The sequence below is a fragment of the Ahaetulla prasina genome, chromosome 2, assembly GCF_028640845.1.
Source record: "Ahaetulla prasina isolate Xishuangbanna chromosome 2, ASM2864084v1, whole genome shotgun sequence".
Lineage (NCBI taxonomy): Eukaryota > Metazoa > Chordata > Lepidosauria > Squamata > Colubridae > Ahaetulla > Ahaetulla prasina.
The window spans coordinates 244330929-244350289 of NC_080540.1; the positions used below are offsets into that span (position 1 = coordinate 244330929).

The following is a 19361-nucleotide window of genomic DNA, read 5'->3' on the forward strand; positions in this document are numbered from 1 at the left end:
CCAGGCTCAAGGTTGACTCAGCCTTCCATCCTTCTGCGGTGGGTAAAATGAGGACCCAAATTATTGGGGGTGATATGCTGAGTCTGTAAACCACTTAGAGAGGGTCGTAAAGCACTGTAAAGCAGTATATAAGGCTAAGTGCTAAGTGCCATATAGGTAATCCTCCACTTATAATGGTTCATTTAGTGACTGAAATTAAAATGGTACTGAAAAAAGTGACTTATGACCGTTTTCAACACTAAATGACCATTGCAGCATCCTTGTGGTCATGTGATCAAAATTTGGGCACTTATTAACTGGTATGTATTTATGACGGTTGCAGTGTTCTGAAGTCTTTTGATCACTTTTTGCAAACTTCTGATAAACAAAGTCAATAGAAAAGCCAATTCATTTAATAAACATGTTACTAACTTAACAACTGCAGTGATTCATTTAAGTATAGCAAGAAAGGTTGTAAAATGGGGCAAAGTTCAGTTAACGTTTCGTTTAGCACAGACATTGTGGGCTTAATTGTGGCACTAAGTTGAGGACTGCTTATATTAGTAAAGATATAACTGAATATCTTTCGGTGGAACAAAAATCAGTTTTTCTATAATTGATTTCAATGCTGAATTTCTCTTGCTACCAGAAAATCTTTCATCCTGTTCAAATGGAATCTGCTTTTCTGTAGTAAGTTGAGTCTGTTATTTCATATATTATACTCCAGGATAATAAAGAAGAGGTCTTAGCTTTTAGTGACATTCCTTGAATAGTGTATCATGCACCATAAACATTCCTCGTCCATCCATTCCTCTTAATAGAATTTAATATATGGTCTCCTGATGGTTTCTATTCCCATTCTTTGAAATAGTTTCAGTTTTGTGAATCCTTCTTAATAAGATAAGAGTTCAAACTGATTTTTTAATGTAGAGTCTTATCAATGCAGAATAAAGTAGATTCAAATTAGAATTCTTTGAATATAACCAAAAGCAGCATTTGTCTTTTTTTGCACTCTGTTGATTTATATTGTTTTATAATCAATTATTGTTCTGAGATCTTTTTTAGAATAACTTTTGTAAAGCTAGCTGTTTCCTGTTCTGTGCTTATTATTTGATTTCAGTTACTTACATGGATAATTTTGTAGTGTTGACTGTCAAATTTCATTCTACTGTTTTCAGTCTATTTCTATTCAAAATTTATTATGAATTCTACTTTCTTCTACAATCTTAGTTATCCCTCCCAATATTATGTTGTCTGCAAATTTTGTAATTGTTTTTATCTCATCTAAATATAGGTAGTCCTCAATTTACAACCACAATTCAGCCCAAAATTTATGTTGCTGAGACATTTGTTAAGTGAATTTTGCCTCATTTTTACCACTTTTGTTGCCACAGATCCTAAGTGAATCACACAAGTGTTAAGTTAGTAACATGGTTGGTAAGTGAATCTGGCTTCCCCATTGACATTGCTTGTAAGAAAGTTGCAAAAGGTGATCACGTGAACCTGGGACACTGCAGCCGTTATAAATGAGTCAATTGACAAGTGTCTGAATTTTGATCACACAACTGTAGGGATCCTGCAATCTTGCAAAATGTGAAAAACAGTCATAAGTCTCTTTTTTCAGTAACGTTGAACAGTTACTAAACAAACTGTTGTAAGTTGAGGACTACCTGTAATTAATAAAAATATTGACTGTTAAAGGCCAAACACTAGATTTGGTGGCATCTTTCTTAATTATCTTTCCCCAATTTATTTATCTATATATGCATTCCACCAATTCCTTTTGGTTCAGTGTTATAACAAACAATTATGATATACTTTTGAACATATTTTTGATTGAATTATACAGTCACTTTTTTGTCATACTTAATAAGTTTTTCCTTCCCTTCATTGCCTTGTTCTACCCTGCCCTGGAGCTTATTAAGCCAACAAGAAGCTAAATAAATCTTTATTGTACTCTAAGCAAAATTATTTCGGGGGCGGGGGCATAGTTCAAGTAGAAAAAAGGAGGCTGCATGGGATTCTAGAGGGTTGAGAGGTTTTTTAAAGTCAATCATGGCAATGGTTTCCCTTACAGTTGGTCCTCGTCCCATACTCAGCATTAAAAATCCTACACCTTACCAAACCAAACCAAAGAAAACCTCAGCTACATTATTTCCAATTGTTTTACTGTAGAATCAACAGAAGATTGGGAAGCTCTATGCTAGCAGAACCCTTCGTTGATATATCTCTGAGGTTAAACAAAGGAAAATTGTATTACATGATGGCAGAAGGGGATTTTGTCTTCGCCTTAATTCCTTACAACCAGCATACCTTTGACTTAAGCTTGCAGTCTTACTAAGTTGCAAAGAAGAATGGTATGTCTGATAATAAAATTTAATAGTAATTTGTGCATTTTCCTAAAGAAAGATGTATGTTTTATATCAGGGGTCCTCTACCCCTGGGCCGTGGACCAGTACCAGTCCCAGGAACCAGGCTGCACAAGCAACTGAAGCCCCATTCACGCATGTACAGGATCCAGGCACTTCACAAAACCACACACCCTGGTCTGTGGAAAACCGCCCTCCACGGAACTGGTCCCTGGTGCCCAAAAGGCTGGAGGCCATTGTGTTAGATTGCACAAAGCAGTGAAACTAAGTGCTAAATGGATAGTAAATCTATGCTGGTAACTTAACTATATTATTATTCAGTAATGTACATTACAATATGTACAAGTATAATTTTGTATATTTTATAAGATGCTCTGTTTCTTAATATCTGTATTCAGAATTGTAAATTTAAATAATTTATCATATCAACTTTTATATGTTATGTGTAAATATCAAACTTAAGTATTTTATAAGGTAATTGGAATGAAGTATAGATACATAACATATGCAGTTTTTCTTCATAATAGCATCTTAGAATGATAAAGCATGACTGCTTATTCAGCTATCTTGGTTTCCTGTTGAAGGCAGAAGCCAACTGAAGGCATAAGGGTGAAAAGTAACCAATCATTGAAATTATTATAATATATTTAATTGTCATGTTACAAGAAAGTAGTTTTGGGGGACCTTCCTATGTAATTTTTTCAAAAAAATATTTATATTCATTATTGAACTGTTGGCTGTGGTTAGCTCTATTTCTGGTATAAAAGACATACATTCTGTTTTTTTTAGAATAAAACCTAGAACAAAATGGAATCTTTTTTTTAAACAAAATGTATCTTATAAGTATAATTTGTAAGATGTAAATTTTATTTAAATCATAAGAAAATACAAAAGGTAAAATGGCATTTTTCCCCATTTTAATTTGCTTGGGAAAGTGAGATTTTAAATGGGTGCCAGAAAGATTGTAATATAGATGCCAGATACATTTCTTTAGGGAAGACATTCCATAAGTGGGATGTCACCCTCAAAAGCTTTTTCTTTTGTTATTTCTTGGCTTGTTTTCAGTAAGCCTTTTCTGGCATTTACTTATATTGGCTGCTTGTGATTCAATATAATTCAGCCCAGTTATGTATCTTATTATAAAGAAGCCGCCATATACAAACCAATAGCAGTCATTAAAGAAATATTTCTTTACCATTTTGTTTTTCCAATGCTTGAGATCCCAATACATATAGAGCATATATACTCTATATGTGTGCTTCTTTGTATCATTTTTAAGTAAATAACTGGAATTTCTGAATTTAAAATGCTACCGTTATTCAGTATCCTTTATTGACTTTTCTGTTCATAAAATACATTTTAAAATTAAAGAAACTGTATTTCATAATAAATATTTAAGAATTGTATATGAACATAGTTTAATGAGTAAAATAATTATTCTTACATGACAATGATACAACCTAGAATTTCTAGAAAACTAATGCTTGCAACTTGAAACATTTTTTGTTCCTCAAGTTCTATATCTATATTCATAATTATTATTTATAATCCTCTAATTTTCCTTATTTACCTTCTGTGAAGCCATCCAACTCCTTATGATAAAGCTGAAGACAGTGGTTAGTGGGTATGCACAAGTTGAATAGAGTGAAATGTCCTATTATTTTGAAGTGTGTGTGTGTGTCTTGCTGATTCATAATATATTTGTAGGTGCTTTTATTTATTTTATTTATTTATTTTATTTGGCATATATTAACTCTTGGAATTTATCAGTATGGTGAGGAGCCTTTTTTCAGTTCTTCTGGCTTTTTGTCCTTTGTAGTTTGTTTATTTTGACAGATGGACACAAACAATTCCAATAAGAACCTGTCCTTTCCCTTAATCAATTTTTCATATGGACAAAATATATATTCCTTAAATTCAAAGATTCCAGGGATAATCAACAGAGTAAGTTTTGTGACAAACAGAAGAGTATTACCAGGAGCTGCTACATTAAATAAAGCACTGTCTAGTTAAAAAGTCTGTAATTGTTAGTATACCTGGAAAAGAGTCTAACTAGTTCCCAGCAATAATTTGCATTGCTGTCCTTACTCATGTTTTAGAGGACTGAACACCTGAAGAAGGAAAGAAATCCTATAGGTGTTTCATGTGATTGACAAACCTCATTCAGTTCATAAAGTTCTAAGTGGTCCATCCATATTGCCTGGAGAAGGCTTTAGGCTACGTGTTCAATCTTGGTATAATTTTATGGTGCATTCACATTTACAAAACTTTAATGTCTATTAGTTTTTTTAAATGTATATTTTAATATAATATTAAAAGTGTTTTTCAAATGAAAAGCTAAAGAGAATAATGTTAAGAAATCACATCCACATCCTCAGTTTACTAGGACTCTCTATGGAACTTTACAAGTCTTGATGCTTAGCTAGTCATTCAAAAATAAATGAAGGTTATTCAAATGGTATAATACAGTAAAATGAATTACCATCCAAAAGAGAAATTGAGACTGAACAACCCAATCTGATAATGTGACTTTCATCTTATTATAAGCCTAATCATGGGAGATACCATCCTGGGAAATATTTCCATGTTGGTTTGAATATAGAAATCATCTACGGTTGGAGGAGAATGTATTTTAATTAAGTTATTAATTGAATTTAGCTCCTTTTTAAAATCAGGAACAGGATAGAAGGTTAAAATAATCTATTACAATTGTAAAACAAATGTTTACAGAAGTAAAGATATAATCCTTTATTTGTTAAATTTCTGGTCTTGCAAATATTTGAATAACACGGCTATACTTTGTTTCCCCCCACCTTAAGTGATAACTTTTTGCACATGATCATTTTTTCAAATACCTTCTTTACCTGGATTATCTTTAATCTGTTTACATTTGTTTGTGTTTTCTGTAAATTGAAATAATAAAAAAGCAACATTCTGAAATTTGGCATACTGTCAGTTATATAATGTCTCTCATAATATACAATATATTGTATAATAGAGATTTTTATTAAATCCTTTTATTATTTGAAAAGATAGACAAGGTACTCCAAGACTAGAGTTTCAGTTTTAATATTTTTGGTGGTTATAAAAAATATTTTAAAAATCATGCCCTTGGACCTTAGAGATCAGTAGTTTATTGGGACAAGAGCATTAATGGGGAACAGATTATTCCATCGGATAACAGAACTAGATGGAAAAATTCCTGTGTGTTTAAACAGATGGGATGGAGGAACACTGCCTGTGCATTAAACTGTTTCCTTTTAATTTCCAGATTATAGAACAGGGCCCTGTTTTATTCAAGTCAACAACCAGATGTGTCAAGGTCAGCTAGCTGGTATTGTTTGCACGAAGACACTTTGTTGTGCAACTATTGGACGTGCATGGGGCCATCCTTGTGAAATGTGCCCTGCTCAACCTCAACCATGTCGTCGTGGTTTCATTCCAAATATCCGCACTGGAGCATGCCAAGGTGAGCAGAGTACTTTACTAACATTAAAAGTTTCCTTGCTATATCTTAGAATAAATTATTCTAGCCAGATGATATTTATTCCTTTTTGTATACTGTTTACTGTATATTCAAAATAGCAAATATTTGTACAAGTATCAAGCACTTACTAGGTTGCATTATGTTACAATAAAATTAATGTCTTTGGGAAAGAATGACATACTATAAAGAAAACACGAAGCAAAAAGAACTGTATTGTGCATTTGTTAATTAAGACCGGGCTTTAATTTCTACATTAAAAAGTTGCACAGTTTTCTTGGATATTAATTATTAGAAACGTTCAAAATGTTTCAAATGCAAAAGATCCATTTCAGGTTTTACCTATGTTTTTCAGTTGGAAACAACTTTTTGCATTTGAAATTATCGCAATCATTTTGGATATGCTTAAACTCTATCTTGAATTCCTAAAATTTGGAAACTGAAGCAACTATTCTGAATTTAAAATAGTTTTTTTTTAATTTTAAGAAGTTTGAAGTAGAACATTACTACATATTAACAGATTTCCATGTGTTAAATAGTTCATGTTCCCTTAAGAAATAAGATAGAGGAGCAAATGATGCTTAACTAAAAGACGATTCCTTAGTGAACATTTATTATACAGTCATAACGCCCTAATTATTAATATTTTTATATGCCTTAACAGGGCTAAAAAGTACAAGACAGATATTGCAAGATGTCTCTTTGAGGGATATTTTTTGCTATATTTTATTCTAAACATAACAGCAAATACAGCATAGCAAATGGCTGCTTATTTATAAAGTTAACAAATGAAGAATGTTGTCATTTTAAGAAAAAGACAAATTAGTAGGATGCCATAGATGGTACACCTGCTAAGTGCATCATTGATACTATCAAAAGATGGCATAATATTTGGCAGATTTAACTAGCAGTGATTAGAATTAGTAGTAGAAAAAAATTTATTTATTTATATCCTATCTATATTATTTTTATAAATAACTCAAGAGGGATGAACATATCTAACATCCTTCTTCCTTCTATTTTCCCCACAACAACCATGTGAGGTGAGTTTGACTAAGAGAGAGGGTGTCTGGCCCAAAGTCACCCAGCTGGCTTTCATTCCTAAGGCAGGACTGGAGTTTCAATCTTTCAGTTTCTAGCCTTTCAATTTCTACCTTAACACTAGATCAAGATGACTCTTATATAAAATACGGCAATCATATCCTTTTGCTTTATATTTTGACAGGATATTTTTAATCTGTTCTTTAAAATTGTTACTACTGTACAATTTAACCTACATGAAGCTCCTAATAAGAAAAAAAGCCCAATTATTTGTGGTTTCTTTTGCATTCTAATGACTTGTACAGCATTGTTTCATTTTAAAATATTATCATAATAGTGTTACAAGGTTAATGATTATTGACCATGTTCAACACATTGGGAAGGAAAACTGCAAACATCTTTATATCTACATGAATATGTCAGAACAAATGGTAAAAAGGTTTTAAAGATTTTAAATCTTTACTGATTTCAGCAGTTCCCAGTTGGCAGTGGAGTTACAGAAGAAGAGAGCAACACAAAAACCCCTTATTTGTGTAATGTAGTTATACGTCTCAAATGCTTCAGGCAGTGAGACCCAACAAACCTAAACATACATAAACAAGTAAACGCATTTTGGAAAATATACACATTAGAAACTAAGTGTCTTTAGTTTTGCAATTTTGTTTGCAGTAAAATATATTCGAGAGAAAACTCCCCAAGTTTTTAATACATTATTTAATACATTTACTATATTATTTAATACCTTATGTTTAATTAAATATTTATGTTGTGAATGAGCCATGCAAGTGGTGGGCAAGCATGCGAAGCTTCATTTGCGTATGCATGGGATTAGGTTGCACGCGCAAAACCTTCGCCCTGACCTCTGCTGCCGGTCCGTGGAACCAGAAGGATTGGGGACCGCTATGCTAGCTTGTTTATTGGGAACTGTTGTTAGAAACAGAATCATAAAATCTTCAGTACCTATATTTTTATATTGTCTGTACTGTATTTCTTTCAAATGTAAGTTAGTTTGATTAGGTCTTTCAGCTACAGCTAGAAGCTTTTTCTGAGCTTCTTTGGGTAGTTTCATTAGGTCTTTCAGTTATAGCTAGAAGCTTTATTACCATGCTTCATAACAGGGTATCATATTCAGAATAATTCTGTGCAATTTGAATCCGTAATTAAAATACTTAATTAAAATGTGAATTGTTTCCTTTCTCTAATAGTTTTCAGGGATTGTATTCTCTGCTCCTGACTTGGGTTTCTTTCTTTTTTATTTATTTATTTACTTACTTACTCATGGTACTTATGGAGCTTGTGGATAGTGAGAAGAATAAGGTAAAAATTTTAAAAAACTGAATTTAAAATTCACAATTTGTTTATATTTGGCAGTGAACTATCATTAGCCTTCAAAGGTAGGCTAATTGTCATAGGACAATAATTTGATATCTGTCTAATAAAAGTTGTTACAGTGGTGTTTCCAAGGCTAGTGGAGAAAAAATCAGAATAGATTTAATAAAAGGAACTATACAAGGGGAAATATCATTTTTCATTTATATTTTCTGGTAATGATTTTCTGTTGCAGCTATTGTGAATGTATCATTGTGTAAGTCTATCTGATATATGCAGATATACTTCACTCCTAGTTTATCCCCTTGTCTAGTAAGATATTTTCTAACTTCAGGTCATAATATAGGAAAACTATAGGAAAACTACTTTTAAAAAAATTCTCTCTTTTCAGTAGATCAGTCTTAATATAATGCAAGTCATTTGCCTTTCCTCATTTAGAAAAACATTTTTTTTATTTTTATAATTTGGTCATAGACTGAGAATCATTAACATTTCTTCAGTGCAAAAACTATTTTTATTTCAAGAAGAAAGGAAACTTAGCATATCTTTGTTTACTATGAGTACAAGGGATGCCAGCAGATTTTACTTTGCTAATCGTTGTTGACTATAGGGGGCGGTGCTTATCTCTGTTTCAAGGCCATAAGTACAAGAATTCCTTTTAATTGCTTAATTACTTCATTTCATTGAACTGTGAAACAGCTTCTTGTGAGGGAGTCAGACAGAGGCTTCTTTGTAAAGTAATTGTCACTAGAGAATTCATACATTGCTGTTTGCACATTAATTTGCTACTTAAAAACATCTGTAAATTGTTAGTACTCGCTAGTGCTTTCCTGACACAGTTGGCTAAATTGAACAATAACAGCGGCAGATAAAGAATGTACTTATACTCAGTAACTAAATGTATTAAGTGTGTATTGAAGTATGAGTCCAAAATAGAACATAATTTAAGAAATGAAATGAAAGGGTTATTGGGAATATTGAAATGGTTACAAATACTATGCTTCACTTAGTATCAAGTTGGGCTGGATTGTATTTTATAGTATTTTAAATGCACAAACATCACCTGTTACCATTTTGTTGTTTAATGCTCTTTCATCATTGATTGCTTCACCTGAAAGAGAATGAATGTATTTCAATGATTTTCCATCCATTAAAACAATCAGTTTGAAGGTGACAAGAAAATTCTGCTCGTGCATTTACTGTTTGGTGTTTATTGATACATGTAAATTGTTAGTTTTTGAATGTAAACGAGCATGCATGTTTGGAATCATAGAAATTTGCTCATGATTTTACCTTGTTTCCAGTTTGTTGATACATGGAACAACTGAAAGCAATCCAAGGAAATAATGGTCCAAATGGTATTGATGCATACTGCATGATTATATCAACTTTGACAAAATATACAATATATGAAACTGCACTCATTTTTCAGACGCAATAGAGTAAAATGGGGCTGTTCATAGGTGCTCAATGATTGTTAATTATTAAATTGCCAATATTGCTCATATTTGTGAAGACCTTGGTAGCAATATTTCCAGATATTTTATGGTAAAAGGTAATGTTTATCAAATCATTACTGTTGCAACTACTAACTCACTAATAGAAGAGCTATTGAGCGTTTTCAGATAATTCTATTGTAAAATTCTCTTCTTAGAAAGTATATTAATTTTATTAATCTACTCTGAAGCATATTAAACAGCCTAGACTGTGCATCAAAATGGAAATATAATAAAATTGTATGCTTTAAGAAAACAAGATATGAACATGGCTTTATCTCAGTTTTAATCTAAATGATACATTATAGAGGCTAAAGTATTTTAAATAAATTCAGTAAAACATAAACACTTCCTGCAATTATACTAAAAACTTGATATTCATTGCTATGCTAGATGTTCCAAACTCTTTTTTTTCCACAGTATACATTCTTTCAGATTGTTGGATCTCTGAAAATATTTCTATATTATTAATTTACGTAAGTTTGTTTAATGTTAAAGTATAGTAACTAAGGTAAAGTGAATTGGATCCATCCAAATGTACATTTCAGGATACATGTGCACAGAAATTTAAAACAAATAGCATTTTCTAAAACTAAAAAAAAAACTTTCAAGGGTATTTTTTCTAAGTGTTGTGTCTTGTCCGCTCTCACCGCAGCCGGGGTCTGCTTATCTGCTCCCGAACACGGAGGAATGTATGCCTCCCGGCCCCAGTCCTGGCTCCATGCCCAGACAAGCTGCAGAGGAGGGGGCACCTCCCGGTCCCAGCCCTGGCTCCATGCCCAAGCAGGCTGCAGAGGAGGGAGCATGCCCCGGCCCCAGCCCTGGCTCCATGCCCAGGCAAATGGAGCAGTTAGACCCCTCCCCCTCCTCCACAGCATGTGAGCCTGAGGAAAGTTTACTTCCAACAGCTGATTGGAGTGACCCTCGCATCAGAAGATTGGATAGGCGGAGGCAACAGAAGGAAGGGAGGGGCAGGCCTTAATGAGTGCTGAGTCATGGAGCCACACCCTATGGCCTATATAAAGGATCTGCTTTCTGGCAGTCTCTGAGTCAGGCAAAGTTGAACTTATCTTGCTGAAGTCACTTACTGGTCTCCTGCCTGCTCTGAGGACTTTGCTAGGACTTTGGGCAGAGCTGCAGAGGCAAGCCTGATTCGGATTTCCCTGACCCGGCCGTCAGCAGAGGAGTGGGACACGACACTAAGACATATAGTAATAGGAATAGCAATAGCACTTACACCATTTCACAGTCCTTTATAGCCCCTCTCTAAGTGGTTTACAGAGTCAGCATATTGCCCCCAACAATCTGGGTCTTCATTTTTCCGACCTCAGAAGGATGGAAGGCTGAGTCAAACTTGAGCTGGTGAGAACTAAACTGCCAAACTGCTGGCAGCCGGTGATCAGCAGAAGTAGCCTGCAGTACTGCACGCTAACTACTGCACCATCACGGCTCTTAGAAGTTGGGCAGCATGGTGGCCTAATGGTGAAGATGCTCGCCTCCTACTTGGAAGATTGAGAGTTCAATCCTAGGTAGCAGCAGATGTGTCTCTTTTAGGGTACAAAGAAAAAAATATATGCTGCAAACTGCATGGTGTAAGGAAAGGTATCTGGCCAGTAAATATTTAGCTCCATCCAGTTGCCTGGACTGAGATTACAGGATCATAAAAAGGGAGAATATTTCCATTGACCTTTGAAGAAATTTCTGTATTCTAGTTATTACCAGCAGAAAAATCCTCTATCTAGAATGTCTTGCAGTCAAATAAGACTTATTTTGAAGAACAGTGAAAGATAAAATTTTAGAATTTATCTTACTTAATTTACAGATATAGATGAATGTCAGGCTATTCCTGGAATCTGTCAGGGGGGAACTTGCATCAATACAGTCGGATCATATGAATGCAAATGCCCTGCTGGTCATAAACAGAATGAAGCAACTCAAAAGTGTGAAGGTAAGTGAAACAACTTTAAAAAATAATATATAGTAGTTGGTACTATACTGCCTTTTGAAAGCATAGACAATGGAAACCCTACAACTTTCATGTTATTTGACCCCAAATAGCAATTGTGGGATTCCTAATGTTAAATCAAAACAATAAAAACAATAAAAAACTTCTAAAATCTTTTTAATGTATATTACACTCTTCAAATAAAAATGTCATTTGCTTTAAAATACAAATCTGAAAATATAACATTGACATAATTGGAGACTAAGGTTTTAAAAAAATATTTTTTAAATGGATCTCCCATTTTCAGAGATTGAGAGAACAGTGAGAGAAGTATTTAGTCAATAGATGAATATTTGTTTTTTCCTTAACGTAACTGATCTCACTGGCAAGCATCCTGTCTACTCCCTTCCTTTCCTGATACGTGCACAAAGGCAGTTCAAACATTGCAAAGGGGCAAAAGTCTTATAGACCATACCTAGGCAGCATGCCAAGTTTAACATATGACCTTGACATTAATGACATGTTTCTTAACTGCAGTTTCAGTTATGTTTTAGCATGCTTAAAACATTAAAATATTTTTCCTATCAATAATTTGAATAAGTATTGATATTACATTTTCACAAGTTTGCTAACTAAAATTCCTTTAAAAAGCACATTTACTATAAGTTATGTTTATCTACAAGTACAAAGTCTATTGTACTTTTGTAATTGTATGCAATTGTATATTAGTTTTCATTTTTACTACTGAAAGCTGGCATTTGGCTTGCTTGCTGGTGCAGGCTGAATTTGGGAGATAAAACAGATGGATGAATGGATGCTTGCTGGTGCTTGCTAAAATTTCCCATGGTATGACAAGAACTATGACGTTCTGGAACTGCTTGCTATCTCACTTGTCTCTTGGCTTGGGGCAAGTGTTTGTGGGGTAGTGCTGGTCAGGGAGGGTATGTGGGGTAACATAGGTCAGGGAATGTGCATGGGGTGTGACAGAGGTCAGAGAAGGTATGTGGGAGCTGTTTGACTTGGGAACTGTGTGCAGGGTTGTTCCTCCCCTCCTCTCCCATATAGCCATCTATTTGCTGACTGCGACTTTTGAGTTATCATGATTTGATTTGAGATGAAAAGTGGAGGAGACATTATTCTGGATCACGGCATTTCATTTCTTGTTGTTAATGCCAAATAACAAATAACAAAAAATAATTTTAAAGAGAAACACTCCTCTTTCTAGATTAAGAAATTCAAATAATTGTTGAACAGTGAGGAACAGCACTCCACCACAAAGCATCCATTAATTTCAGTTAATCTAAAAATATTGATTATAATAATGGAAGGGTAATCCTTGTTTTTGTAGTTCAAACTAATCTTCACCAGTAATCCTGGTGACAACTAAGACCTGAATGACTGAGAATCTTCATAGAACTTTAGTAATGACTTCCAAACTTTTGGAATTTCCTTATGAATTGTTAGTACACATTTCTAGGGACAACCAAGTTCAGAATGTTGCATGGCTCCTTTTCTGGTTTTATTAATGCAAAGAACTATAAGAATAGACTTTTTAGAAGCTTCTGACTATGAGATCATACAGTTTTAAGTGCTTTATTAATAATAATACCAATTCTACTATTAACAAAAATAGAACATTTATTCATTTGTATGCATCTGCAAAATTGTTCTGGTATATTGGTGAAATTATTTATTAGATACTTATTCATTGAAAGTATAGGTGCATTCTTCCTTATATTCCTTTATTTTCTCCTTACTTTACAAGAAGAAAAACTGTTTTTCCTGGCAGACTGGCTTTTTATTAACTTATTCCATAGCTGGGAATTGGCAATCAATTTTATAGCTATGTCTACTCCTGTTTTTGATGCCTGGTCCTTAAATATCAGTTCTTACATCCCTGGCCTTGTTAGGACTTAAAACAATGACACCACTATGTTTTCTCCAGTTAAAAAGTTTCTGTATCCTTGTTAATCTTTAATAAATAGTTCCATATACATTTACTGTGGAGGTACTGTAGAGATGATAAGAGAGTGCTAGGGGCCACTTCTAGCGTAGCTAATGGATTTATTGCTTCTGCATCACGCATTTTAAGTGAACACTGCAACCTTTGAAAGAGAGAAGTGTAAAATTTAAAAACTGCATCTAATAAGACAGGTTTGTCTGAAGTTTCTTTAAACATGCCTTCTATATATTTATAATTCAACTTTTATTTTCACTCATTAATGGACTATAAAATTAACTATAGAAACAATCTTCCATATGAATCTGCCTTGAATAAGATATGTATTGTTCATTCTTCTATATATTCCATTCTACATATTCTAGCCATTAAGAAAGCTAGGTTTATGGGAATATGGGGCAAGGTTCTTTTCTGGTTTTACATCCTTGCATAATTTATTTTATAACAAATTTAATGTTTTATTAAATGATATTAAATTTATAAACACATTTTTTTTAAATTCTCCCTTATTAATTTTATTATATAGATGTTTGTTATTTAATTTATTATTTTTATTGTATTTTTATTACAGATTACAATTTCTTTTTGTTTTTCTAATTAAATGTTTTAAAGCTTAAAGTTCTTAAGTGCATTTAGTACTATGTGGTAGTTCAAAAATACTGTTAAATAAATAATATCTCTCCTAAACTCTACCTCACATGTTAAGTTACTGGCTAACCATGTATGATTTTTCTCATTTTTAAAGGAACAAAATAATAGAAATATATATATTATCTTAAAAAGAATAAGGTTGGGATGGAGAACAAAACTATACTTTTACTCTCATAGAATCACTTCATTGATCCAATTGTGATTGTACATATTTCTTGAAGAATGAAATAGAAGCAGTTTGTACTGCAGAAACTTAAATATTTTTCTCAGCTTCGTTTCCAAATCCTACAGCTGCTTAGTGTTTCCTTCCATCATCTAGGTACAGAAGCAACAATGCATGTATGCACCACTTTGTTTAAATTAATAAGGATGGCTTCAATTTTCAAAACACAAGGAAACATAATTTGGATAGTAGGGTCAAAATCTGGAGTGGGACATTACTATTTTACTAAGAAATCTTTGCTTCTGATATGAACTTCTGATTCATGGCTATTTTACAACTTATATAGCACGTGCTAATTCCTTATCTACTATAATAGAGATGTAATTATTATATTTAATAAATCTATGCATGATTTACAATGCGATATATTCTTTAGTATTATTGTTTTAGAAATGATACTATTACCGTAGTAATACTACTGAAGATTAGAATTCTGAGCATTAATATATATTGAAGTATGGTAGTCCTCTACCTTCCTATAAATTGTGTTTTGGGGTGGACTGGGGATAGAAAAAATGTTATTCTACTTAGCCTCAAATAATTGTGAAACTGGCTCATTTTTTCAAATAAATGCTTTCGTTATACTCCATTACCATTTTTGTGCTCAAAGTGAACATAACAACTCAAAGAAATATGATTATCTGCTTTACTACCTGAAGTGATCTTGGATATAAGTTCTGGATCTTACAAAAAAGTATGGATATACATTCAATCTGATACAATAAGAAATATGTACTGTCATCAATTTGGCCATAGGGAAGAGGTGCTGTGTACACTGTACTGCTGAGTGCAACATGTACATATTGTATAATCCAGTGTGTAAGAAAAATAGTAGAGAGATCTGAAGTAATTTCTTGATTAGCTTGATTATAAAGATTACTTATCAGAAAATAACCGGACCCCTCCATAATTGGATAACAGCGTTTCTGTCAAACAGACAACAAGTGGTCAAAATAGGCAATGCCCTATCAAATCCTGTTCCTGTCAATAGCGGCGGCGTTGTGTCTGCGCCCCCGAGCCAGGCCCCCTGCCAGAAAGTGACTCGGAAAGTGAGGGGGAAGGGCTATCAGGACTTACCTCTGGAGCACTGGCTTTCCTGGCTCAGCTCCAGGAGCCAGAAGCAGGCCAGGTGGAGGAGATAACAAGGCCTATGTCCCCTGACTCCTTCCCCCCCAGGCCATGCCTCCAGACCCGGCTGATGGCAATCAGGGCTGGCTGGACCCTAGGTTTCGTAGGCAGGAGAGGTGGGAACAACAGAAGCAGGGGTGGGGCAGGCCTAGGAAGTGCTGAGTCATGGAGCCATAACCCACATAGTATAAAAGCAGCCCTGGCTGCTCTTCTGCTCCGTGACGAGCAAAAATTGAGCTGAACTATTTGACTCATGTAGAAGTGAGCTGAACTCTTTGACTCGTGGAGAATTGAGCTGAACATTCGGCCTGGACTGCTGACTTCCTGGTTGCCTGGCAACCCCAAGATAAAAGGGAGACTTTGGCAGGCAGCTGCAGATTTCCTGCCAGGACTGATAGCAGCTGTGAACTCAATTACTGGCTCATTTAGCCAGCTTGCGTGGCTGAGGCCAGGAGGGGACAGAACAGGCATTCCCCAAGGCTGCGTTCTTGGACCAACACTCTTCATATTATACATTAATGACCTCTGTGACCATATTATAAGTAATTGTGTTCTCTTCGCTGATGATGTTAAACTATTTAACACTACCAACAATACAGTTACCCTCCAAAAAGACCTTGACTTTGTGTCGGAATGGTCAAAATTTGGTAACTCCAAATCTCAACCAGCAAATGCTCTGTCTTACACATTGGAAAAAAGAATCTGAACACTAAATACAAGCTCAATGGACAATACCTTGTAGATGACCCCCACCCCATTAAAGACCTTCGAGTTTTCATATCAAATGATCTAACTGCCAAAGCCCACTGCAACTACATCGCAAAAAAGCCTTTAAGAGTTGTAAACTTAATCCTGCATAGCTTCTTCTCCAGAAACACTACACTACTAACCAGAGCATATAAAACATTTGGTAGACCAATTCTTGAATACAGCTCGACTGTCTGGAAACCATACCTCATTTCGGACATTAATACAATTGAGCGTGTCCAGAAATATTTTACAAGAAGAGTTATCCAATCCTCTGATTACAACAAAATACCTTATGCCACCAGACTTGAAATCCTGGGTTTAGAAAATTTAGAACTCCGCCGCCTTCAACATGACCTGAGTTTAACTCATAGATAATCTGTTACAATGTCCTTCCTTTTGAAGACTACTTCAGCTTCAATCGCAACAATACACGAGCACACAATAGATTTAAGTTTAATGTGAACCACTCCAAACTTGATTGCAGAAAATATGACTTCAGTAACAGAGTTGTTAATACCTGGAATGCACTACCAGACTCTGTGGTCTCTTCCCAAAATCCCCAAAGCTTTAACCAGAAACTATCTACTATTGACCTCACCCCATTCCTAAGAGGACTATAAGGGGTGTGCATAAGAGCACAAGCATGCCTACCATTCCTGTCCTAATGTTCCTTTTAATTGTATCCAGTTCATATAGTTATTACATACTTATGCTTATATATATCCTTATATATCGTATAATTATTTCATGCTTATGCCTATATATACTGTTATGACAAATAAATAAAATAAAAATAAAAATATGTATATTTCTAGTATCCAGCAGGACTGTCCCCCCTCCCCAAAAGAAGAAACTAGATTTCTAGAAAATTCTGCACAGGTATTATTTTCTGTATGTAGGTAATGGTATTAAAAATAACTATCCAACAGAACATTTGACAGCTACAGAAACATATAATAATGATGTCCTTATATTGTGTTAAACAAAAGCATCCTTTCTAACATTGGTCCTTTCTGAATAATGACCTATACTTTCCAAAATGTGTGGTGCTTTATTAAAGTGATCTAGCCAACAGAGTGCGACATGAATATAACAGCTGCCCTGACATACTTTCTTCAAGTAAATGCTTTAAAATTTCAGTTTAAAATGCTGTTAGAAATTTGGTATGAATCTCTGTTCTGAGATTCATAGATAAGTCTTCTTTCTTGTCAGATCTTCACTACATTGTTTTGTCTCCTATTAATCTTTTCGATAGGAAGATGTGGGATTTCTATAGTCTGAAAATCTTTTAAAACATAGAGGACTAAAAATAAATTGAAGGCATTATTTTCAAGAAAGCTATAGTGTTTTGACCCTCTTACCTAAATTATTAAAAGCCTCCTTGTCTTTTGAAAATTGCAGCCACATTGTTGTTTTTATACCTGGCTAATGAAACAAAACACTGTGTTTTATTTTTTTCTGACGAAAGACAGACTTTCCCCTATGCTTATTATCTGTCACAAATAGATATTTTGTATCAGTGTAGGATTTTGATGAGATTTAATATCCATTTTATGTTAAAGAAGTGTCTGCCCCCACAAACTCAGTTTAGCTTTATCCTATATACATTTTCTATAGTATAATGACATTTTGTTATTTTGTTATTTGTTACGGTTGCAGATCACAAATTGCATAGGATTTCCTATACTCTATTTTAGAGTATGCCCTATTACTTGCTATCTTTTAAAATATGATTGCTAATATTAGTTCTGGAAATCAGATATAAAAGTGCAGGAGAATTCAATATTTGTAGATACAGATCAAATAATCAGAATTCCATCTTGCATGTAGAGCCCAAGATAGTGCACTCATGGATATCATATTTAATAACATAAATATCTTTAAAATAATTATATTTTGTGGAGAATCATTCTTCATTTGTTTAAATCTGTAGATATTAATGAATGTAGCCTCATCCCAGGAATCTGTGATGCTGGTGAATGTTCCAATACTGTTGGAAGTTATATTTGTTTATGTCCACGTGGCTTTGTGACATCCACAGATGGCTCTCATTGCATTGGTAAGTTACCATGCCCCAAAGTAGCAATTTTTAAGATCCTTTCTATGGGTTTTTCTTTTTTCTTTTCATTTCATTTGTTACTAGTCTCTTGAATAACTTTCCAATCTTTACCCTACTCTGCCGTGGAAGTTACTTGATTCTGAAGATCTTGTTCAGAGAACATAGTATCAGATGGTACATAATATTGTGTTCAATTATTTTGGAAAGAGAAAACGTTATGGTCTTATGTACTTTTGCCTTTTTTCTACACTTTTTTTGTAAGAGATCATTTTGTACTCTTTATCCTATATCAGAAAATCAACTCAGCAGCGAATATGCTAGGTATCAAGTTAGTAGCTCAAAGACTTCAGTATAACTTTGTATGATTTTCTGCACTAAAAAGAAATTTTCATGAATGTAAACATGTCGAGGCCAAGAGAAGAAATCCAAAGTTTTTCTTCTGAAAGGGGGGTAGTTCTTCAAGAGGGCACAAAAACTTAGAGTAAATTCTGAGGCACTATTCTATGGTACTATTCCTCAGAAACTGCCATCTATCTTACTGTATATGGTTGTCATTTCTACTGAACAGTAAAGATACACTTTCTGGCCACATTTGTCATGGTGTTCCTCGGAGCCTAGAAGTCACAATTAAATAATTTGTCACAAGGAAATTTCTATGTAGAGAAGCCTTATAGAAAGGTGCCACAGACCGTCTCTTATAGATGCTTGCTGATCCATCCAAGTGATCTCCTAGATCCGTGATGGTGAACCTGTGGCACGTAACCTATGGTACCAACCTGGTGCAAGGGCCCCCCCGCGCCCAGTTCTGGCTTCCAGGTTGGTGCAGGAGGCTTTCCAGGCCCAAAATGGGGCACAGGGGGCCTTGTGCAGCACCCCTGCATCCCATTTTGGCTTCCAGATTGGTACAGGCGGCTTTCTATGCCCAAAACAGGGTAAGTAGGGGGCCT

General features: G+C 34.4%; 1 protein-coding gene across 1 annotated transcript in view; it reads left to right on the forward strand.

The window, feature by feature from the left end:
- The window catches only part of FBN2 (fibrillin 2), a 150518-nt gene that overhangs the window by 13724 nt on the left and 117433 nt on the right, over positions 1-19361 (forward strand). The window contains exons 6-8 of the mRNA XM_058166657.1: positions 5620-5817; positions 11521-11646; positions 18289-18414. Coding sequence (XP_058022640.1) covers positions 5620-5817; positions 11521-11646; positions 18289-18414 — 450 coding nt within the window. The remainder of the gene's footprint in view (positions 1-5619; positions 5818-11520; positions 11647-18288; positions 18415-19361) is intronic.